The sequence below is a fragment of the Saccostrea cucullata genome, unplaced genomic scaffold (genome assembly GCF_032062105.1).
Source record: "Saccostrea cucullata isolate Sc308-1 unplaced genomic scaffold, CSIRO_AGI_Scuc_v1 ctg44, whole genome shotgun sequence".
NCBI lineage: Eukaryota > Metazoa > Mollusca > Bivalvia > Ostreida > Ostreidae > Saccostrea > Saccostrea cuccullata.
This window is the reverse complement of record NW_026938421.1, coordinates 633,617-658,647: the sequence shown is the minus strand read 5'-3', so window position 1 is coordinate 658,647 and position 25,031 is coordinate 633,617. Positions and strand designations below refer to the sequence as shown.

Here is a 25,031-nt window from a genome sequence, read left to right as displayed (position 1 = left end):
CACATTCTTTAAACGGAAAAAATAATCTTAATATTGTTCCAGAAGTGTAAGAAAATCTATAGCTGTCGATCAGATTTTGATCCATTTTTACCAGCAACAATAGATCAAAGACTTGGTAATGAACTCCATCGATTGCTGAAAGCAGCTTACAAACCAACAAGGAACCGTCCCAGAAGTCAGATATCAGCTGGGTCTTTTAAAAGAACATAATGCATACAAGTATGAACAGATTCGTTTTATATTCGGGGGCAGGTATATTTGCTTCGAATATCTTTGCTCCGAATATAACAAGTTTATATAAAGGACTGCAATGCAAAAATCACAACACATTACATACCGGGGTATGTTAAAATCAGTTGTCAAATAATTATCTAAAAGATAAAACAATTTAGCACTCTAACATATCCTGATTTAAAAAAATACTTTTCCTACAACACGTGATGTAATTTAGTAATTTAGATTCGTTATTAGCAATGTTTCAAAAGATAATAATACCCGAATGAGTGGACATCTTTCACATAATGTATGTATTCCGATCTCTGTAGTTAACGATGCTTTTGCTACCTAATACATAATATCACAGAAAGCTTACTTGGCCACTTCTAGACATTTTCTATGTACAAAAACCTTGCTAATACAAGTAAGGTCACTAAAATACTTAGCTACAGAAGTGTAGCTCTCTAGTTTATCTGTCCAAATTTTCTCAACCAGAAAGCTGCAGTTCTACGGCTATCAAATACAAGCATACGTATACTAAGTATATCACAAAGAAACTCGTATACATGTATATACACATGTACTACCTACTAACGGTACGTGTTAATTTTGTGTAAGACATTTGGACTTTCTTTTTTTTTTTTTTAAATCACTAGTTAACCTACACTAGGGCAAAACATATACTTGAAAAAAAATCTAAAGAATTTAAAGACTATTTTGAGGGAAGACTACATATACAAAAAATATGAAAGACACTGACAAGCTAACTGTACATGTCATAAAATATACCAACACATACAACACATAATACAGATGTGGCATTGTAAACAGATATTCTATATCTGATTAATATTGTACTGACTGAAAAATATTAATTTGTATCACGTCTGCTATCACATCTATATAGTAAGTTTAACTTGATAAAAATTTATCAAGATTTTTCTGAAATTCGTTACCCATGATCTTGTTCATTACCGTTTTATCCACAGGTGGAGCTGGCGAGTTATCTCCCTTTCCCGCCAAATTTTTCAAATCATAATCTGACAGTTTATCTAGCTGTTCTATAGCACTCTGCAAATCTCGATCCTCTCTTGAAGGGACCCTGGGTGTGTTATCAAAGTATGGCACAGGCGTCTCCGGTTTGGGCTCCCTTTTGGGGGGAGCAGTAGTGACGGGCGGCCGGGGCGGGGGAGCCGCTTTACTCTGCACTGGACTGGACAGAACATCCGGAATATCATCGCTGTCATCGCTGTCCTCTGAAACTGGTGGTCTGGGCTTAGAGCCAGCCTTAACCTCTACATTTGCTGAACTTTCTGCCTTCTGTGCTGGTGGTTTACTCTTTGTCGGAACAGCTGCTTTAGGGACTTTAAATGATTTTCCTTTCTGTGCTTTATTTTCTTTTTCTGACTCAGAAGAATGATCCCATTTAATCTCTTTCGGTTTTCGTTTTGGAGATTCGGATTTCTTCTTTTTGTTTTTCGGTTTTGGAGGTGGGGATTCTGGCTCCTCACTATCGTCTTCGTCATCAGATGGTTCCGGGGTTGCTTCCTTTTTCTTTGGTTTTTCCTTCTTTTTAGCTACAGCTTTTTTCTTTGGTTTTGGACTTGGAGGAGGCGTTTCCTCTTCCTCATCATCAGACGGCTCCGGACTAGACTTCTTTTTCTTATGGTTAGATTTTTCTTTTTTCTTGGGACTTCTTGATCGAGATTCAGTATCTTCACCTGATGGACTGTGGTTTTTCTTTTTATTCTGTTTTTCTTTTCTATTTTTTGAGCGTCCCCTGCTTTTACTTCGACTTTTGTTGACAGTTACCTCAGGGGAGATAGACCCAGAAGAGTCTCTTCTAAGCTTTGACTGTTTCCTTTTCTCTGAGGGAGTTCTATGTTTGGATCTGTTTTTCTTTCTGCTTTTCGAGCGACCCCTACTTTCACCCTGCTTGATGTTTATGTTTACTTCTGGCGATGATGATCTGGACGAACGAGACCTACGACTTCGAGAGTGAGACTTTTTTCGAGACCTTGACCTTGAATGTTTGTGTTTTGGTGAATGAGATCGAGGCTGAGATTTTTTATTTTTGCGATCTCGTGAACGAGACCGAGATTTTCTTTTTCGAGATCTGGATCGAGATCTGCGACTTGGTGAAATATTCACGACAATCGGTCTGTTTTTGGAACTTGACCGACTTTTGCGTCGCCTTCTAGAATCTGATCGGCTTCTTCGTCTTCCACGCGATCTAGAACGACTTCTGCGTTTGCGAGAATCGGAACGACTGTGCTTTCTTTTCCTTGAATCCGACCTGCTTCGTTGTCTGTCTGAGTGAACATGATTAACCACAATCATGTGCCTTTTTCTGGAGTCCGATCGACTTCTTCGTCTTTTTCTGGAATCAGAGCGACTTCGCCTTCTTCTGGAATCTGACCTACTTCTTTGCCTTCTTTTGGAGTGTGATCGACTTCGTCGGCGATGTTCTGCATTAGTATGTACTACAACTGGAACTATATCATGCTTTGGAGATCTGGATCTAGATCTTGATTCATGGCGTCTTCTTGGTGGAGGAGTGTGCGATCGTTCTCTTCTTCGCTCCGTTCCTACAACAGGGACACCTACGCCGATATCAGGGTCAAAATGTCTAGAATCTCTCGGAGGATGGACCTGACGACGCGATGGGTCATCGTCTTCTTCGTCGTCGTCCTGATGAGGGTCACGTGGTCGCTGGATTGGAGGTAGGGGTTCACGTTGTTTACTGCGACTTTCCTGTGGAAGAGGCGAATCATGGCGGCTTCTGGAATCATTTCTTGATTGATTGGATTTAATTGGTGGAAGGGGCGGTGTTGCTGAGAGTGAATGACCAGAGCCTTGCTTTGTTAACCGTTTCTGTGAATAGAATGCATGTCTTTTATTAAATTCATTGGTTGAGTGATATTTACATCAAACTATTTCCAATTTTTTGTGGTTCACTTACTCTAGTGCTGGGCGAGTCATCCATATCTGGTTGGGATGGTGAATGCTTCTAAAAATATATATAATTATGAAATAAATGTGAAGCTCATTTACGGTATATAAAATATGAAAAAAGATAAAGATTAAGGTTAATTGTTCTGGTAAGTAATAAAATATCCAAATTGAAGTACATGTATATGTATTGATAGTGAGTTGAAAGAAAGAATATTCCAGAATTTGCATAAAAATGTAAATCTTTGTGTGACATTTATATTTACTTTAGGAGGAGATTGGCGTTGGTTTTGGCCTGGTGAAATGGTTGGCTCAGGGGTAGGGGAGCGTCGCTCGTTTTCTTCTAGACTGGCAAAGTCAGCTATATCCACACTGGCGAATGCGCTGTCGTTCCTTTCGCCATTCGCCCCATCTGCAGACTAAAATTAAAAATAAATCTTGTAAATTATCAAGCTTAACAGTATTTATCACATGTTTACCCATTTATCCTGTGAACATCACTAAGTGGATAAATCTTTCGCCAAACACTTCATGTTAGGATTCTTTTCTCAGAAACAAGTACATGTAATTGTATTTGTAAAAAAAAAATCTAATCTAAAAGATGGCTCAAATATTTTAAAAAATTAAATTACGCTGCCATTTTAACAATGCGAAATTTTTTATTAAATCGTTTGCGTGGCGCAGTGGTTAGAATAAATCGTATGCTACGATTTAACAAATCGTTTGTACGATTTAGTAAATCGTTTGTCAATCCTTACGTCGCGGGTTTAATAAACTGTGGGACGTGGAATAAATCGTTTGTACGATTTAACAAATCGTATAAACCAAGGTCCCGTGTCACAGTAGGTGCTGGCACGAAAAAGATCCCTCCCTGCTCAATGGCCCTGAGTGCCGAGTATAGGACAAAATTTGCAGCTCTCCACCGGCAAGTGGTGGCGTCTCCATATGAGTGAAAATGTCTCGAGAGGGACGTTGAACAAGATACAATCAATCAATCGTTGCGTAATATGATACTGACGTTGGTTAGCGACGTTAAATGACAGACGGGAAAAGAAACAGGATAACAAACCATTAAAAGAACAACTATACCATATTTATAGGACTTGAAACGGTTATCCAAGAGCTAGATAAAAAACTTTTTGAATTAAATAGGGTTCTTATAATGCCTTATTTCATATCCTACCCTACATAAAATACTGAGATGTAAGTTGTACTTGCAAAGTTAAAAAGTGTGCCTAAATAAACCAAGGACGATGAAAGCTTTATCAGTCCCATCGGGAAAAAAGTAATTATTAATCTGTTCTCGAAAAGAAATGTATGGATTTATGTCAGTCTCATTTTGTACGGACTCATATATCTCTCTGATATATTTTTTTTAATTCTGCAAAATATAATGTAGTCTAAGAGAACAATAAAAAATTTACCCCGATCAGTAAAAAAAAAAAAAAATACAACCCGGTACCCTGTAGGTACATGATATAGTTTTCCCGGAAGGTTTTCTGTTCATTTATAAAGTGGAACTATAGTGTAGCAAACTCAACTTAAACCGGAAGTGGCGCACTATATGATTTACATTATAATTTTTTTTATTACTTTAAAACGCATTTTACTGTAAACTGTATATTTTTTTTTGAATTCGTAAAAGATAAGTGTGAAAAATTATTGTAGTGATATTATCACTAAGATCCTTAATTACATTTATATGAGGTTCCTTAGTACATCAATTCACTTTTTTCAGACCTAAAATCGAAATTTATTCAGAAAAATGAATATATTATGAAACAGTAATTAAATATTTAAAAGTTAATTATTACTTTTCTTCCGACAAAAATGAAATTGAATGTTTCTCACGATAGAAAACATGCAGAATTGCAGTTTAATTTAACGAATAAATATTTAAACATTGGTTAACAGTCGAAAACCTAGGATCATCAAACAAACAAGTGATATATTGTCTCCAAGAGTAGTCATGTCACAGATCATAAACTTTGTAAAAAATACCCCAATTTTCGGTTTATCCTCCTCATAATTAATCTTTGTCCCCCATTCCAAGCTTTGTCTGTGAAAAAAGGAATGTTACAAAAAAAAAAGCCTTACCTAAATCAAAGTTGCAGTTGCTTTTTGAGCCTCGCTGCCAGGCCATTAATAGAAGAATTTTAAACTTTATAAAAATCAATAGAAAGTTTGATTAATAATAAATAGAGATTTGTGGCTTTGTTTACATGTGGAATGCATCGATAATCAACATTTCTGTTTTACATCGATTTCCCTGAAGATGAATAAATGCATTTCAAACTATATTTTTTAGCAATGGAATTCAGAAAGTAATAGATGCATGAGATTATAAACTATATGCTATATCGTCTCTCAGTTAACAAAACTATAATCAAACAGTTCATGGAAGGAAAATGAACTTTCCTCAAAACTATTGTTTAGTTTTTATGTTAATTTCACCTCTGTTATTTATCCATTATGAATAGAAGTAGTAGCCCTAGAAGCTATGAAGATATTTGGATTTTAGAAATTTAAATGTTGTCTGAGTATAGTTAACTCTTACATCATTGATTATTCCCTGCTGCTGGCAAACAACCCTTGCCAACACCAGACACGGAGGTATTCGATCAACTGAAATCGATTTTCATCATTCAATTTCACAAAGTAATGAGAGAAAAACTATATTGGATTGATGGCGATTTAGACGTAACGATTAGTGCTTGTAACAGTTGAACTGCAAAAGTGTCTTAAGTAATGTAACGCAAGAATTCAATACCATAAAATGATTAATGTTTATAATGGTATAACCCCAATTTACGACAAGTAGTCGATACAAAAATGTGGCGATTATTGTTTAAAAGGGTATAACTGATGTGTTTTAATTTATGCATGGTGAAATTTTCAAATACTGACTCTGAATATAAATCCATGTAGATGAAAATTATAAAAGATACGTAATTATATATTTTGTTTTCCTTTTATTTTTAATTTAATAACAATTGCTTATATGGACAGATGCTTCACAAAATTCATCATTTTTATTAACTTCGAATAGTTTGTGTTCTTTGTATACATATTCCTTCATTCATCAAGAGTTATTCGTGTTATGGTATTGCAGAGGTAGCCAAAGAACCAGTGCAACTATATTTCTATCAATAAAGCTAAAAACTTAGGCTAGTAACCACTTCTACGAAGTGTTAAAAGAAGACTACAACTTACTCAACTAAAATTGTAACTTAAAATTTACAGACACGAATAAAAACATTGCAATTCGACTTTACTTTTTTCAATGAAGTTACCAGTTGAGAGTATCGATGACATATGGTGATAACGAACATCATTCAGGCTTCTATGATCAAATAAACAATACATGAATAGAGAGCAAAGCAAAAACGGATCTCTAAAGCATTAGAAATAGGATCAGATACCACGAAGGAGCAAGCAACCCTTGACCTGTCATACCCGCTGTATGCTCCTTGTCGTGATTGGGGAATGCGAAAAAAATCCGTAGATGATTCAGTGTGTAAATAATGGTATAATAATTAGTATGAAAAACGTCAGTCAGCATTTAACGTAGTGATGATGTATGAAGATAATGAATAGTTATCATTCTCAAAAGATCAAAGGAGTAATACAAATCAGGGGATGAACAAACACAGATCACTTAAAACTTGAGAGGAGGGATCATGTGCCATGAAGAAGTGAGCATCCCAAGCTGATCGGTCACATTTGCCATGTGCTCCTTTTTATGATTAGGAAAAACATAAAATCTCAAGACAATTCAGTGTGTTAATAATGGCCTAAAATAAGTATGAAAAAACGTCAGTCAGCATTTAAGTATTTGATGATTAGATTGTATATTTTGTCAAGGGCATTGTATCGACCACAGAACTTGCAAAATGATAATTTAAAATGAGATTGATGATATTTTTTGTTACACCAATTTGTTTATCAGTAGCTTGCTTCGTTTTATAAAGAATTTAATTGTACGAGGGTTGGTCCAAAAGTTCGTGGAATTTCGTTATAATATTTTATTGCGATTTGAGGAAAGCCAACAACGTGCATATTTATAATATAGAGTCATAATGCAACAATATTGGAAATTTTCACCGCATTCCAATAACCAATAAGGTCACATGAGCCTTCTAAAAATGGATAGTTGTTAAACCCGGGGGAAACTTCGACGTTACGTCGTTAGATATGTCACGTCACTTTATAAAAGCATCTCACTCTAATGTCCGATACAAATATGTAATTCTACAAAATGCTGCCCTCCTCACCATTTTTATTTTCTCAAGAAAAGCTAGGGTATCTTCTTTCACTAAGTTTTCTTCATTTTATCACTCATATTTCAAAATACTCCTCATCTTGTCATATGATGTTCCAAATAAGTAGCAATGTCAAGAACAGTTCGTCAGCCGACAACCCCCATTAACGCTTTTCATTTGTCTAGGGAGATAAACACTGAAAAACAGAGCCTCCAAAAGGCAGCCACACCTTTAATCAACGTCCATGGAAGTTCTATTTTTCCTAAATTTTTAAGGCCACTGAAAAACTAGTAACTTAATGCATTTATTCCCAGCCAATGTCAATAATATACGCATTTCAGATAGAGTGATCCCGGGATTTTCACAAAACTTATGACTTTTCCGAAATTTGACTTTGTTTAACAACTAAAGATGAACGATAAATCATCAACTAATAAACTAAATATCCAATAAAATCATTAAAACTCACACAAAGGTTTATAAAAGATCAAGCAATCGTAATAATGACATTATTTTTGCTTTATATACCACATAGGGTGGTTTTATTCTCATTTCAGGTATTAAGAATTAAAATGATAATATTTCCATTTCTAATTTTTCTCTCTGTGATAACTCTTTGAAAGTTAGTTAATTTCTTGATAATTCTACCGGAATGTAAATTACGCAGGTCAATAGGTCAGAAGCTACATGTAAGGAGGCCTAATATGCATGCAAATCTCGTACGCATCTGTCTCTGAGTCTGACGCTAAGGAGGCCAAATATGCATGAAAATTTCGTGCGGCTGCCGTTGTGTTTGACGTCAGTGGGCGAGGACTATTGAAATTAGGATGGGAATCCTCGTGTTATTGAAATCTATGTCTGCATTTTTAAAGTCTAAATCTACAATTTTGTTTGACAATGAAATGGAAATATAAGGAATCACTGTCTAGTTAGTATAGTATGCCAGGGACATCAACAATAATGATTCCTTAAATAAACGCATTAATGTCTCCCCCTCATTTCCAAACAACCGTTTCTATGGCAACTGCCATAGAGTTACTATCATAAATATTTGAATTTTTTTTAAATTTGAAATATTCAACAAGTGTCTATATTCTCATTTGTAATTTTCAACCAATTTTACCTATAAATAAGTAATATATGAAGAAATTCCACGAACTTTTGGATCAACCCTCGTATTTCAATCATTCTAATTTCTGAAGTGTAGTACAGCCAAATCAACTATAATTCAATCATTTAATTAAGTTTTCGAAGTACACTAGTTCAACTTTTATTCAACCAAATAATTCAGCTTTAATAATCCACGTATCAATTGCAGAAAATTACGAACCAAGCAATGCAAGTGTAATTTCATCAGTTAAGTTTCAGAAGTAAAAAAAAACCCTGACAAACAAGTTTACTATAAATCTAGGACTGGATTTACACATGAAGAGAAAAACGAAATAGAGAATTCGAGTACCATTTACGCAATTCAAATAAAATTCTGTAGGTGAAGTTACAGAGATAGAAAATTTAAAACTATTAGCAAGTTCATCTTTATTTCTTTCACTAAAGTTTCAGAAACTTTACGTGGGTGAACTTTTTACTCACTCCGCTTCCGTAACGGTTCATCCGGATCCGGTCCGCTAGGGTGAGGCCATCTTTGTTTTTCCGCTTGTACTTGGTCTTGAGGACTCGCTTGGCATTAACAAAGTCCATCCCGTACGCTTCGTTGATGGCGGACTTCAAAATCTCCGACTCATTGTTCCGTGTTCCTTTAAAGAAAAGTTCTCACTTTTTATCAATGCAAGGGACTGTTATTCCCTTAGTTATGTTAGAATATAAAATTTGAGGATTTTCTGTCTAGTTTTATTTACATATACTTTTTAAAATCAATCTAGGCATACCTCACTTATTTTGTATATTTAATAAAGATATCGAACATTTAATGATTTGATGAAAATTGATCTTGATGGCTGTAATTTAAGATGGAATAAATCCTCTCTATCTTGAAACGATTGAAGCTGCAACATAGATAGTTTTCTACATAAAATAATCAAATATAAAATATTTAAAATCTAAAATATAATATAATAATATTAAATATAAAAAAAAAAATAATAATATAGAATTAGCAAGAATGAGATAATAAATTGAAATCCTGCTAATATATTTTATAAAAATGACAGAAAATGCAACTATATCGGATAATTTAGGGCATAGTCAAATTGAAAGAAAATGATTCATGGACCCACAGATATGACACTTAGATTATTGAGGGTTACTATGACGCTGAAAACAAATTTATAGATTGGTTATGTACAAAGTTTCTTGTTTGGGGGAATATTATCCGTCAAACCGGAAGTTATAAATCGCCTGTTTTATCGGAATGTTCAATCCTTAATTCTTTTTAAATAACGATTTTTTTCTGAAATACGCCAGACTAAAAAGTAGCTAATTGCTGTAAACTGTCGATGAGAGAACCCAAATAAAAGCAAATATTGAAACAACAAACATATTTTGTACTTGAGCATTCATTCGATGCATTTGAACTTTTAATGCTTGGTACAAACACAGTTCAAATTGCGTCGTCATGTAATTAAAACAAATATGTCTTTCTTGTTTTATATGCATGACCACTTCTGTGTTTTGAAATTTTGTTGCAGGAAACACGTGTAAAGATAAAAAATATTCTTTTTTTGACTAGTGACGTTCTTTCTTGGAAATACTCACATATTGTGATTTGTTAATGTGCTCAAATTTTAATAAAAATTACCCGAATAGACTGATTAAAGGTTGATGACCAGGCTGCAAAGGAATCCAATAAAATGGCTTATGATACATGTGCATGAATGATATGGAGATAACGAATAGTATTAACTGTAATTTACCGTGGGAAATGGTTTTTTAGTTATAAAGACCAATGAAAGGTTAGCAAATTTACGTTTTTTTATTGAAAAGGCAGCTGTTGATTTAAAAAAGATAAAATGTTATAAAGATTTCAAATATTCCAAAAGTTAATCTTGGAATTTTCCAAAAGTTCTCTAAGTATACACATCTGATTTACACCACTTCTCGAATATACCAATGCATGTGGTATTCTTGATTTTCTTCTTCACTACTGTTAATAATCTTTGTGAGGAGTTTGTTGACATTTACTGGAACCCGCTGTACGTCTTTGTTTGTAAGCATTTTTATTTTTGATTTTTAATCAAATATAGATATGGCAATTCAAATTCATTATGGTTATTTAGAATATTAAAAAAAATCAAAACTCACATATGATTTTGAAGAATTTCTTCCTTAAAAGGATTTTTATTACCTCTTGTATTAAATCAAAGTTCTTCTAAAATACCATATATATAATGAGCCTTACAAACGAAGACAATTTTGTTAAATGCTTTGTCAGTAGGGACCAGTACTGATCATGTAATTTATCTAAATTTTTTTTCACTTCTATATAAATACAGAAGGATAGATGGTTTTTCATATTATTTGATATATATTCTTAAAGCTATGTTGTTTAGTCAAAGTAGTCAAAAAATAAAATTATTTAAAATCAATTTAAAAATGTTTCAGGTTAATTGTAGAGCGTTCTTAATGTATATTCAAGGAAAAATGACACGTTCATTATAAAAGAATTTTTTCATAAAATTATAACTGTTTCCTTTTTATAAAGGTGAAGGTAACGGACAGCGATCGATCTTAGAAACTCTACATACAATAGACAGATTTTTTAACAGGTCATTTAACACGGACCTCCGGAAATTTAAGAAGCGGAATCAGGTGCATAGGAAGAGAAAGCATTCCTTGCTGATTGGACGCCCCCGCCGTGAGTCATATGCATTGATCAAGGAGATGGAACATTCTTTGGTCAAATTTAGTACAAAAAAGGGTACATGATTGTTAACAAAGTCATTATATAACGACATTAGACTTTACGAAATGTCTACTTTAAACAAGGTTGTTGAAATTCCTGTAAAGTCAACTTACCTGTCTCAGCTTGCCTTGATTTAAAACCAGTTCGTACTCAGAGAATGCTTTTGAATATAAAACAAGTACTGCATAAATAAGGAAAGCTGATGATGCATTGCACATGTCGAAACGACAAGTGATTTTGAACCACAGTAATTGCAGCACACCCCTCTCCGACAGAAAAGCATAAGAATTGCTCTGACATCTAAATTACCCGTCGTTTCTTTATATTTATATGATATATTTCCTTATAGAAGGTTGGGGTACATGGTTTGGTACTTCATAAATCGGTAATTTAAATAATTACTCTTGTTATCAAAATGCACTTTATGAAGCAATTTACTAAATGTGATCATTTAACCTCGGCTATTTTGCTTGTTAAATAATACATGTTGATCCAAACGAAATCTAAATTGTACAAAAGCTGTAGTTCAACAGGTGATATTTGACAAAAGTGGTACTGAGAATAAGATGTTAAAATCACAAGTGTGTATTTTCTAGTAAATCAATCAAATACAGGGGACATTTTAAAGCATTTGATTTTATCCCCGTTCAGCATAGTAAATCTACATTTTTATATTTTCAAAATACATTCACATCAGTTAACAAGTACCATGAATTGTACATTTACCATCCTAAATTAATGTGAAGTCTTTTGGAAGTCAATTATCAGTTATGTTTGTTCTGTGAAATATATGGAGATAACGAACAGTATTCAAGCTCAAAAGTTCATAAAACAATACAAAATAGGAGCAGAGCAAACACGGACCTCCAAAAAATCAGAGATGGGATCAGGTGTCATGGAGGATTTCCCTTGTTAAATAATACAATTCATGTCATGATTTGAAAAAAAGTCTAAATTCAGTGAGTAAATAATGGCCTAACAATTAGTTGAAAAACAGGTGATTTTTGACAAAAGGATATCCGATCCTCAGCCAGGAAGGATGTTAAAATCAAAAATGTGTATTTAATTTGAAATGCATCAAAATGTAGCTTGAAAATGAAATTTTTTCATGCAGCAATTTTCATTATATTCATCTGTATAAGATTCAAGGTTTTTGGAAGTCTTAGAAAAGGTCTTATAAAAGTTGACATTTGTATACCCTATAAAAGGAAAAAAAATTAATATAGTTTTAGAGAAAAAAGATTTTCTTGAATCCAGCCTTAGGTACCAATGATTATTAGCATGATATGAAATGAGAAGTGATTTGTGGTGTCTTGCAATATAACAAAGGCCTTTTACACTATGTATTATACAATACATGACAGAAATAGTTCATAAAAAATACCAAAAAAGTATAAAAAATCAGGACAATTTCTCTGAATACCGCGATATCTATCGGTTTTTAACCTAAAATATATTTGTTGATCAATTTGCAATAAGAAAATGCATTGCTGATATTCCAATACGCTTATTCTGCAAAAATATTGTGTGCTTTTCCCTATATAATATGATTAACTTTAATCTTTAACTTAAAAGAAATATGTGGATAAATTTACATAACTCTGTGGATTCAGAGATACTTTTATGAGTATTTTTGATTACTTAACTGCTTATTTTATAAACCTGAGGATCGGACTACGTTAATTATAAGTTGTATTTGCTGACAAGGTCATTGTATCGACCATAGAACAAAATTATGACTTTAAACGAGACTGCTGATATTCTTGTTTCAGCAACTTGTTTGTCAATAATTTACCTCGTTTCAAGAATTGTTCAGACGTACAGCATGCTCTTGCGTATCGAATCAACTGAGCGATATAAAACTCATATGCAAGTAATGAAGGTATAATGCTGCATACGTAAGTAAAAATTGACAATTCAAAAGTTAAAGCCATATCGTTTGTCACAAAGCTTGGTTGTTAGATTACCATTAACGTCCTTTTCAACTAAAATATCCAAATATGAAACAGATGCGTCAGACTGTGGTATCTTTTATTTCAAGCTCACGGGGATATATCACATCGACATAAAAATGGAAATAACTATTGTTAGTTAAGGATACGTCGTCGATATATGTCATATCTAAATGACTTGAAGGCAAAAGCAAGTGTTTTCCTTTTTTCACGTATAAGATTTTGGACAAATTCTGCTTCATATGAATACAAAAATAGGTCCGCTAATAACAGGACGCAATTTGTACCCATGGGAATTCCAATAAACTGTTGGAAAACCTGGTCTAAAAAAAACACAAAGATATTGTCAATCGGAAATTCAATCTTTTTATTATTAACTTCAGAGTACTTATATGTATGATCAGAATGTGTTTTAACAAAATAATTTTGCAAATGACCAATGGCAAGGTGAGTTAATTAACAAGTTCCATTCTATTGAAAAAGCAGCTGTCAATGATACCAAAAAGCCTGGACTTTAATTTATCGTGAGGAATGGTTGTATATAAAGTTGAAATGTCGTAAGTTTTAATGCTGTTGATTTTGGTAAAATTTTGTGACTTCAAATTTTCCAAAAGTTCCTTGGAAGTTTTAAGTATCCACATCTGATTTACACCACCTCTCGAATATGTTGTTTAGCGATTTTTTAAAATAAAAAAAATTCTTGAAGCAAAAAAGAAACAAGAGCAATTTTTTTGCAGTCAATATATTATTAATCACAGAACACATTTATATTTTCCACAATACTGACATTTTAGTCAGCTTTAACCATTTAGCACCTCATTTTAAGTAATTTACACTCGTTTCTGCATACAGTGTATCTGTTTTTGACTTTCTGTGTTATTTTCCATTTTTTTAATTTGCATTTCTGTTTGTTGTAATATAAATCTCATGTTTTCTTCAAACGACGCTTGTCATAGATATAATTTTACATTTGATTATTAGTTAACTGTTATTTAAAAGTTTAAAGTGACAATGATTATATACAACAATAACAAAATTCGTCTTGCCAATGAATAAAAATGGCTTAGTATCTAGCAAAAATAATTAGTGACGCGAAAATTTCGATTTCGTGATCTTTAGGAATTGGAAGACTAAAAAACATTCAACAATGAAATCAAAAACGAAAAAATAAGAAATAAATAGAAAATGATTCAGACATCGAATCTTTTTCTCTTATAAACAAGTCTTTGCAATCAGAATAATTAAGACCTATCTGAAATATCGTCCTGTTTTTTAAACAAAGAAATAAATGGACGATTTATTTTATTCCGATTCATTTAAATACGATAGATATACAATTTCAGAACTCTGTTGGTAAAGTATAAATAAATCATTAAAAATCCATATCAGCAATTAAAGAGGTGTTTAAAAATTGTAACATAACATGATAAAAGAAACTGTCAAAAATGGACTATATGGCATTTTTCTGAAATGTTCAACATTTAACATTGAAAAAGGGACCTTCGATAAAACAAAACAAGTTTTGAACATACCTTATTGAAATCCACTGTAATTCTTATTTCATACACAAGGAAAAGATACCCAAAAATTCTTTATATTTTTTTCTCATATGCTAAATCCTCCTTATAAAGTGTACTTTATAAAGTAAACAATGTTGCTTCCGGAAATTGGAATGAATAGTGTGTCCTTTTATAAGAATTTCAGTCGATAATGACAATTATTGAAGCGCTTATCTATTTATTTAAGTTTTCAAAATCGATGTGTTGCTGGTCGTGAACACAGATACCATTTTTATAATGTCAAGTGCCATTAACATAGGCAGCAGACTCATTAGATATAGCAATTGAACGTTAAAACCGTGCTTTGATTTTGAATACTGCATAGTATTGTAAATGCAAAAATATCTCCGGTAATAAAGACAAAATTATCATAACAAACATTTTCTAGTTGTCAATTACTCTGACTGACCTTATGAAAATGTTTTTAAAAAATCCCAGCTGGTAAATAAACCGTATCCTTACATTAAATGTTTATTATTGTTAGAACAGAAAACGACAGCATTCACAATTTTAAAATATAAAAAGAAATTTTAAAACAAATTAATAAACATCATTGTAAATTCAAAGAATTGAATTCCACGTAAGTGACTTTTAACAAAATTGAGTTTTATCAATATGGAGTTTTAAGAATTGTTTCCACACAAAATATTTCTTACCTTTTAAGCATCAAATATACAACGTTCAAAACCAGCAAAAATAAGTAGCTTATTTTGTTTGTTAGGTTTTCATCGATCTAACCGTGTTTTGGCTTAATAATCGTTTGCTATCATGTGCAAAGGGATAAATGTTTCGTGTTTCAGCTGAAGAAAAGTCAATCATATATGTTTGCAAACCACCGTCGGGGACTAGTCTAAATTACCTTGATCAATTACTTATCTTGATAAAAAATTCTGTTTATCTGAATAAGTATCGACTTCAATTAAAGTTATGGTGATAGTTCCTATACTGTTTACAGATAGAATAGGTAATAAAAATATGCCTTTTCTCGTATCTTTTATAATCGTAAGGCGTTAATGAAAATTAAAGTAGAAAATAAAACGTAATATCAAAGACGTTAATTCATAAAATAAATAAATAGAAAAAAACAATAATCATTAAACATAATTTAAACACTTTTATTCAAAACCCAGAGAGTAAAACAATTTTAGGAAAATTCAAATAACTTTTGAAGAAAATTGCAAATGAACAAACGCCTTTTATCTGAGTAATCTTCTTAGAGTTTGCAGCTTTTGACATATGGACATGAAATGTGAACTGAGTGCAATTTTTCTTCGATAAAATATATGGAGATATAACGAATAACATCCAAGCTCAACAGTTTATTCAAACAATACAAATCAGGAGCACATTAACCAGACCTCTAAAGCTGAATTTGGATTGGGTACAATAGAAAAGTGAGCTTCCCCGTCGAAAGATCACCCCGTCATGTGCTCCTTGTCATGACCGGGAAAAAACGAAAACGTGGAGAATTAAGTTGGTAAATAATTACAGCAGTAGAAAAACGTTAGTCAGCAATTGACTCAATGATAGGTTGTATTTGCTAAAAAACTTTAAGGTCATTGTTCCTTCCAAAAAACTTGCAAAATGATGACTTCAACAGAGAGAATGATAATATGTTTGTTTCACCAACTTGTTTCTCATTTGAGCTTGCCTCATTTGATATATTTGTCATACGCATGCGCTTCCGTATCGAATCTGCTGAGGTACTTAAACCCCATATACAGGTTTAAAGATTACATTGCTTCATTAGTCAGGGAAGTTGATGATTGAAAAGTTAAAGTCATAACGATTACCATAAAGCTTAGTCGCTAAGTTACCATATAGTAAGATATCAAATATAAAACAGATGTGTCAGTGATGTTAGGAAACTTTGACTCTTTTATTTCAAGCTCTCTGTTGATAAATCGAAGTTATACGTAATGATCTTTTGATATTCAAAGACATTAACGTTCAAATTATCTAAAAAGATCTTTCGATTTTTTCAGTATCTATATCTGATTGCTCAAATAGAATGTTGAATAGAACTCCTTTACTACAGCTGAGTAATTATAAGAATGGCATTTAATATAATTAATAATTTTTATCTTTGCAGTAAAAAAGGAATTTTCCCTAGAAATAATATTAACAGTGTAATGAAAAAAAAAAATAAAAACTCAAATAACAAAGCGAAAAAAAAAATTAATAACAACAAATAAACAACAACAACAACAAAACAACAACAAGATGATTTAAACAAAAAATTTTACAAATGAAAATAAAAACTACAACTGTAGAAAAATAATAAATCTGTAAGAACTGTCAAAGAAAAGTGACTCTACAAGGTTTCCTAAGGCTTTCTAAGATGACCATTCTACTTTGTACGGTAATGTTAAGTAAAATATAAGCAATGCCATATAAAATGGTTGATTTGATCACTCATAATCGTGTAAGAATTATTCATATTAGATAAATAGCTTAAAACGAAATTTTATGGTTTCAATTTATGCGACTAATATTCTAAAAATCTCTTCTGTAAAAAAAAATATACAAACATTTTTTTAACTTATGGTGTCCATATAGATAAACAAATAGATGAGCAATCAGAGAGACTCAACGATATTGTCCCAATATTTCACTTTAATCTTTCTCTTCTTGGTATGTATTTTCAAACGTTCAAGGTTGAAAATCGTAAGTTCTATGGTCGATACAATGACCTTGTCAGCAAATACAATTTATCATAATTTTTTTCATACCAGTTGTTAGTCCATTATTTATACACTGAATTGACGACGGATTTTTCCGTTATTTCACGATCATGACAATGAGCACACGGCTCACTCCTATGGCACCTTAATGTTTCAGTGTAGTATTTCGAAAAACTTTGATATTGATAAATATCCATCTCATAGTGTTGCAATAAAAGTGTGGACGCAGAAACGGATATACTTATAATAAAACAAGTTTAATTCTGAATGTTTGGATAGAAACTGTTGTTTAAAGAGGGAAAAAAAATCATTTTACAGAATTCTACATTCAACAGTTTTGGCTATTAACTTTTTTTTCTGAAAAAGCAGTTTATATTAGGTGCGTTCAAATAAACAACAAAAACAACAAAACAACAATTGGTAAGCCAGATAGATAAAACTAAAAAAAAAAATTACCATAGGTAGATTTTTCTGAAAAAAACTAGAGCTCTGTTAGCGATGGTAACTTTTTTAATGACGTCAAACAAAATGGTCGGGTAAGAACTGTCAAAGAAAGAGAGACTCTACAAGGTTTACCTATTGGGTAAATTCAAACAAATTTTATGCATAATTGAGTTCATTTTTACTTTATAAATCGTTTTCTATCTATAAAATTAATAACAAGATTATTCTACGAAAGTTTTCCCTCGGGGAAAAAAGTTGAAAATGTAACAAATCATTGTAATGTTTCTACCACACCTGTATACATAAACAGTTGTGTATATAGTTTAATACGAAATTTTATGGTTTCAATTTTATTTTAATAACTTTTAAGTGTATGTTCAATAAAAATCTCTTATGACATAAAAAAAATATATATTAAACATTTCTTTTAATCTTTAATGAATTTATAACATATATGTAAACTTTTCAAATAGATGAGCAATCAGAGAGACACTGCATTATAAATGAATGGTAAAGAATCGGTAAACTAAAATTTCATCAATAATCTTTCTCTTCTTAAAAATCCCAAAGAAATATTCACTGAAATATTTTTACAAACGTTCAAGGTTTTATAGAAAATCAGGTGGATTTCGATGATAAATTTTTTTATAATGGGCATCAAAAATGGGTACAATGACCTTGTCAGCAAAAAATTTATCATTGATGTCAAATGTTTGCCAAATTTCAACAAATATTGTTAGTCCATTATTTATACACATGGCAAATTTGATAGACATCATTTTGGGTTATTTACACTGTTTTATGACAATTTGAGCACACAAAAAGGGCGTGACCGGTCACCCTATATTTTGAAAAATAGAGAAAATGACTGTTGTTTTAACAATTATTTTAAAATATCATAACTTTACCATGTTTGTTTGATATTCAAATAGATTCAACAGTTTTGGCTATTAACAAAATTTTTTTTTGACAAAAGCAGTTTATATTGGGTGCGAATTGCAAGAGCACAAAGACAGATTTATATGCAATTTTCAAAATATTACCATTGTTGTTAAAAATTTTACCAATTTCTAAGAAGTGTAAAAAGCAAATTGTTTGCAAAAAAAAATTTATTAGAGGAGGGACCATAGGTAGATTTTTCTGCAGACGAACTAGAGCTCTGTTAGCGATGGTAACTTTTTTAATGACGTCAAACAAAATGGTGATCTTTGACCTTTTGACTTGTTTCTATTTCCAAACTTGAAAAAACACCTTTCAGAAGGAAAAAACAAGTCTCATTGGTTTACAATTTTCGGTATTGGGTAAATTCAAACAAATTTTATGCATAATTGAAATTCATTTTTACTTTATAAATCGTTTTTAATTAAAAGAATTAATAACAAAATAATGAAGACTAAATCATTGAAAAGTTTTCCCTTTCGGGCAAAAAAGTTGAAATAGTAACAAATCATTGTAATGTTTTTACTACACCTGTATACATAAACAGTTGTGTTTATAGGTATTTCTGAAAGCTCTGAAAGCATTCTCTTGCTGCAAAATGATGCACGAAGCAAGAATAATAATCTTGGTTTGACATTTTCTTCTACGAAATCTGTCAATGTTAACAATGGTATACACCAGTGTCACAAATGGTACACCAATGGTGCCATTGTTAACATTGATGAGTTTCCTACCAACTCTACCCAAAACCCCTTCAGAGTACATATGGGTCCAATGGTACCAACGGTACAAATTGTTACCATTGGCAGAGAGGTGATGATACCACTGGAGATACTCTGAACGCACCCTGGGTGTGCTTTCACCTGTCTTCTAAAAATCTGTATGCAGACTTAAAAACATTTTAGTAGACAATAACGGATTTCTAGGAATCCAGTTTATCCACACAGACGTTCGTCTGGACTTCTTTTGAGTCCCCTATTTACGTCTAGAACTGTTGTAATTAAGGACACATGTTCTTTCTAATTACATTCAAAGATGTAGGTTAAAAGTTAATTGGTGTTTAAAAACATCGCTATAGTGTCTTTTCATTTGGATATTGAGAATATCTACTAAAATGCTCTTTTAAGCAATTCTTAAACTTATATGACAATCATCAGGACAAAAAATGAAATAAAAATCACTTCAGTTTTTTAGCATGTCTGTTTTGTTTTTATTTCTACGATAAAGAAACAAGTTTCTCCACGTATATTCCATGTCTGAATCATAATCAGAAATTACTCTCAACCCTTTAATTAGGTGAAGAGGTTTTATTTTGAAAGAAATTTTATCAATATATGGAACAAAAGCTAAAAAATAATTTAGGATGCTTTAAAAATATTACAATGGCTTCCAAGCTTAGCTCTGTCATATCGTAATGTATCCTTGGTTTCATCAATCAATCACTTGATCAATTGAAGTACGGAGATCCAAAAGAATTAAGTATTCAGGAGTTCTAGATCAGCACTTTTGATTTTTATTGCAAAAGAAAAATTATCGATTGGTTTCAGCTTTCCCACTATTCTTTGTTTTCGAAACCAAATCAATATAATGGATAAGAACAAAAAATGAATGTTTTTCAACAATGCTTGCCTATCAATGCCGGAATAAATTCTTTCAGGCAATGATTTTACAAGCATATAATAAGGTGTAAAGCTAGGAATCTTTAAAAGATCGATGGAACATCAGAAACATATAGATATGATTTGATCCTGACGGCAACGATTGAAAAGAAGCTTCAGCTTCTGGTATCGACCAAATTCAGCTGACATCCTGTTGATAAGAGATTGACCATTTATTTGAATATAAAATTTTAGTTTATGTAAATGTTAAATACATGCATAATTGTTTAGTCATCACAGTAACTTATCAATGGGTTCATTTTTTAAAATACTCCTGACGGTAAATGAAACATACATGCATGTATTAACATGGTAACAAAGATACTTTTAAACATCACACAAATATTCTTTGTTTAAAAGGCTGTGGATTAATTACGCAGATTGGTTACAACCACTATGTAGTTGAAATTTACTTCTGATTTCAAACAGCAACTTCTGTCGTATTTCCACGACAATCAATATGTCGAAATATATTCTTTCTTTCCATTAATATGCAATTATGAATTAATCGTTATGAATATAAGATATCGACTTTTCTATTTTGTGAAGATTTTTTTTTCATCGGGTATCTTTAATAAATTCCTCTGGTTAATGTTGGACAATTCTGGTCTTTCTTTGAAAGGTAAATCGATGTAATATTTCAACAGATATGAATTAGAGTAATTCCTCTTTACTTCCAAAATAGTAAAAAAAAATTTCTAAAATCAAAAGTTATACATGTATTTTCTTCACCCTGACATTGAATAACCACGATTAAAAAAGCAAACAAAAAATCTTTTGTCCTCTGTCGGTGTGACTCCAAAGAAAGGCGTGATCGAGAATAAAACTCAGCAGCTCCAAGTCAATCACACATTACATTTACACGACTTCAAATACTTAACAATCTTTAAAACAAATACTTCTGTATTTATTTTTAGTGTCTGTACAAAAAAATTACACAAAATTAACAATGATAGCACCACGGATTCAGCATTGAACTGCCTTTCATTACAATGCAGCTTTTGTATGAAGTTTGTTTTTGTTAAAATTAGATAAAGTTACATAAAGTTTTTTTTACGCAAATACAAATGAAAGAAAAAACAAATTGAATGGCAGACAATCATAAAGTACATTAACCTTCAAGGTACAGGAAAAAAGATAAACCTAGATCAATGTCATCATAATATAAATAAATAGAGGAAGTACTTGTATGGCATTTGATCAATAAAATTTAATTAACTTAAACCTGTAATGCAAACTGATTATTTCAATCGAAAATGTAGCTTTGGTTGCTTTATCTTAATCATATGAAGAAAATGAAAAGGTGTTGTAAAAACAGTGAATTCGATAGGTGTTGATAATTGGAGAAAAACTATGAGAAAGATTAAGTAATTTTTCAAGCTTTTGGGATTTTACTAATCTTAAGCCTACAGCAAAAATATTCAGATTTTTAAATCTGTCCATAGAAACACAGGTTTGAATTTTAGAATAAATATCATTATCATGATATTGTAATGATTATTAATGACATATGATTATCAAAAACATATTGATTGAGAAAAGTAATTTTTATTTAGATTTAAACATATTTTATTGAACACAGTCAATGGGACTGGACACAAGTTATGCCAACTTAGATTGTCCTCTCCAACACAAACAAAAATAACAGAAACATATAGAAAAGTAATATTAATGTACATTTACAAACTTTGGAGTTTAAAACGGCATACTTTACGGTGGTGGAAAGTAATATCTCAGAATAGAAAATCCTGTTAAGGCCGATAATTCTTATTTACCTTGTAAAATTGGATTTTATATGGGCAGGCATTGCGACCCTTGACTTAAAAATAAAACTTGTACACTTTTTCTGTACGGAATTATTAACTCGTAATTGACATTAATACAAAAAAGTTTTACAAATGAAGTACATGCAGATGTAGGAAGTTCATTCAAAATCTTGCAGGGATCCTCAGCCAGTTACACAGACAAAAACAATCCTTTGAACATCTTACAGAAATCTTCAGCCAATTTAAGTGCTTCTTCCTTAAATATATACAAAGAACCCAAATCCCCTTTCAAAAAAAGGAAGAAAAAAAAAGATTTTAAATATGCTCTTTCTTGTAAGTTGAAAATTGAATTAAATTAAAACAGGTATTAGCTACATTTGTACTCATTTACACATCATTGTCACCTGAATTCCTTCAGAAGATTTTTTTCTCGTGTTGAAATATGCAATACAAGCTAATTCAGAGAATTTGTGTCCCCCGCTTAGGGAAAAATAAACCATGTGCAGTTCGGGGGTCGGAGGGGGGGGGGGGGTCGGATCCCCCTGACTGAATTTGTAGTAGAACTATTAAATGTATACAAAAAAGCAAATAAAATACATGTATGTCAATATGGATATAAAGATTTTATTGCTTATTCTTAATTATTTGTATAGAAGATTCTTTTTATATGGAATATTCATCACACTGTAATGAAGATTTTATGAGTTTTGTACAAGCTAGACCTCATAAATTTTTCATTTCACATGCTGAATACTATCATTTAGGAAAAAAAAAGTATTTCGAACAAAAAAAGAAAATGGATCGTCCTGGAATGGAACCCGGGACTTCTCACATGTGAAGCGAGAGACATACCTCTACACCACGGAAACGCTGTAAATTGACGAATATTATATGCAAAGATGAAGTCACATACATGTATTTATATATTCACTACATTGCAAAATTTTACAAAATTCTCTTTTAACCTTTATTAAACAGTTCTAATGTAAAAGAATATAAAGTTACACACAGACATAATGTATAAATTTACGCCCTTGAAAAATAGCGACTGTATTACCTCAAAATCAATAGAGGTCTTACTTAGGACACAGGGATTTGTTATGTAAAATTTCATTGCAAAAGCTCAAAGGGTTCTCGAGATATCGCGCGGAAACGAAAGTGTTATAACAGACAGAATTTGCGAATTTATGACCTTGACCTTTGACCTTTTGACCTCAAAATCAATAGGGTTCTTTTTTAGTCCATAGGGAGTTGATATGCAAAATTTCATTGCAAAAGATCGTGTGGAAATGAAAGCGTTACAGACAGAATTTGCAGAATGACCTTTGACTTTTGACCTCAAAATCAATAGGGTTCTTTTTTAGTCCATAGGGAGTTGATATGCAAAATTTCATTGCCAAAGCTCAAAGGGTTCTCCCACTTTTGAAGCGGGGGACAATAATACAGATAAAGTGTTTATGAAAAGATACAGGGGTACATGCAGGTAAAAACAAACATGCTCAAAAGTCCACTTCTTAATAATTAATTGGAGGAAAGTAAACACATAAAGATTTTGGATCAGATATCATCATTGACTGCCGACTGGTCACAACCGTCATGCCCCTCCCGTCATCATCATAAAAACGTTAAAATCGGAAGACATCCAGTTTTAAACAATGGCTAACTTGTACCAGAAAGACATTTATTTCGTCAATATTTTGATTCAATTACAGATTGTATTTGCAAAGGATGTTATATCAGTATTAGAATTAGCAAACTATTAACCTCGAACAAGATTGTTGATATTTTTGTATCATCAAATCATTTTTCAATAGCCTGATTCGTCCAAGAATTTGCTCGTACGTAGAACATGCAATTGTGTATCGAATCAACCGAGAGATATAAACTTTATTTTTAGACGATAATAATATACGATATATTTGCTACATAAGTAAATAAGGAAAGTTAACACAGAAAATTAGAAGTCGTCACGTTTATTATAAAATATTATAAAATACTATTTATGTTTTAAATAATGATTGTTCGAATACACAAATGATATTTGAACAATATTCAATTCAAGATTTTTTTTATCAGAAATATTTTAAGTGTTTATCTTAAAAATATTTTACAAATTAAAGGACATAAGGGAAAAATAGAATTAGGAGGGTAGGTGCTCAAATCTGTTCAAACAAACAAAACAAAAATTGATTACGAAAGATGTAAACATGTATGTAATATTGATAATAAAAATAAGGAAAGATTCAGAGTAGAGAATGAAATTCTAAGCATTTATGAAGATTTTTTTCAAATAACAGATTGCCTTTTCTTCTATTTTTCATCAAAATTGATTTTGATACGTTGTTCTTGTATATTTGTTCAAATACGAGACAAATAGTTGTAACTTAATCCTGACACCTACCTCCCTGCATCTTGTAGGATCCTTTGCTCCTTTAATTCGTTAAGCTGTTATATGCTCTCTATGTATCCAATGTTCTTTTTCCATCTAAAGAAGTATTGACATCCCAACACAATAAATGAATTGATGTTTCCCTAAAAGAAAATGACATATACATCCCTGTTTAGTTTATTGAGCATTTCTAAATTGAAATTTCCTTAACTAGTTTTCAATTGCACTAAGGCCTGCTGTGCTTCCCTCTTCAATGATCGTGTTTGTTTTTTAAACCATATAACTCTTGAAGGCTCTAATAAGGATATTGCAAGCCTGAATTTTTTAATTAACCACAAAATTGAATTCTTA

At 31.7% G+C, this 25,031-nt stretch overlaps 1 protein-coding gene across 1 annotated transcript; it reads right to left on the bottom strand.

Annotated features, from left to right (window-relative positions):
- Positions 1-808: 808 nt before the first annotated feature.
- On the bottom strand, positions 809-24,702 carry LOC134250172 (serine/arginine repetitive matrix protein 1-like). Its single transcript, XM_062732522.1, has 5 exons — positions 24,693-24,702; positions 9,021-9,184; positions 3,435-3,587; positions 3,179-3,226; positions 809-3,090 (listed from the first exon to the last, which is right to left on the bottom strand). The coding sequence occupies exons 1-5, from the start codon at positions 24,700-24,702 to the stop codon at positions 1,129-1,131; spliced, it is 2,337 nt and encodes a 778-aa protein (XP_062588506.1). The 3' UTR covers positions 809-1,128.
- Between the last annotated feature and the right edge of the window lie 329 nt (positions 24,703-25,031).

Coding starts and splice junctions, on each gene's coding strand:
- LOC134250172 (XM_062732522.1), bottom strand. Junction 3,588..9,020: donor TGAACCGTTACGGAAGCGGA/GTGAGTAAAAAG, acceptor TTTTAATTTTAG/TCTGCAGATGGGGCGAATGG. Junction 3,091..3,178: donor ATGACTCGCCCAGCACTAGA/GTAAGTGAACCA, acceptor TTCTATTCACAG/AAACGGTTAACAAAGCAAGG.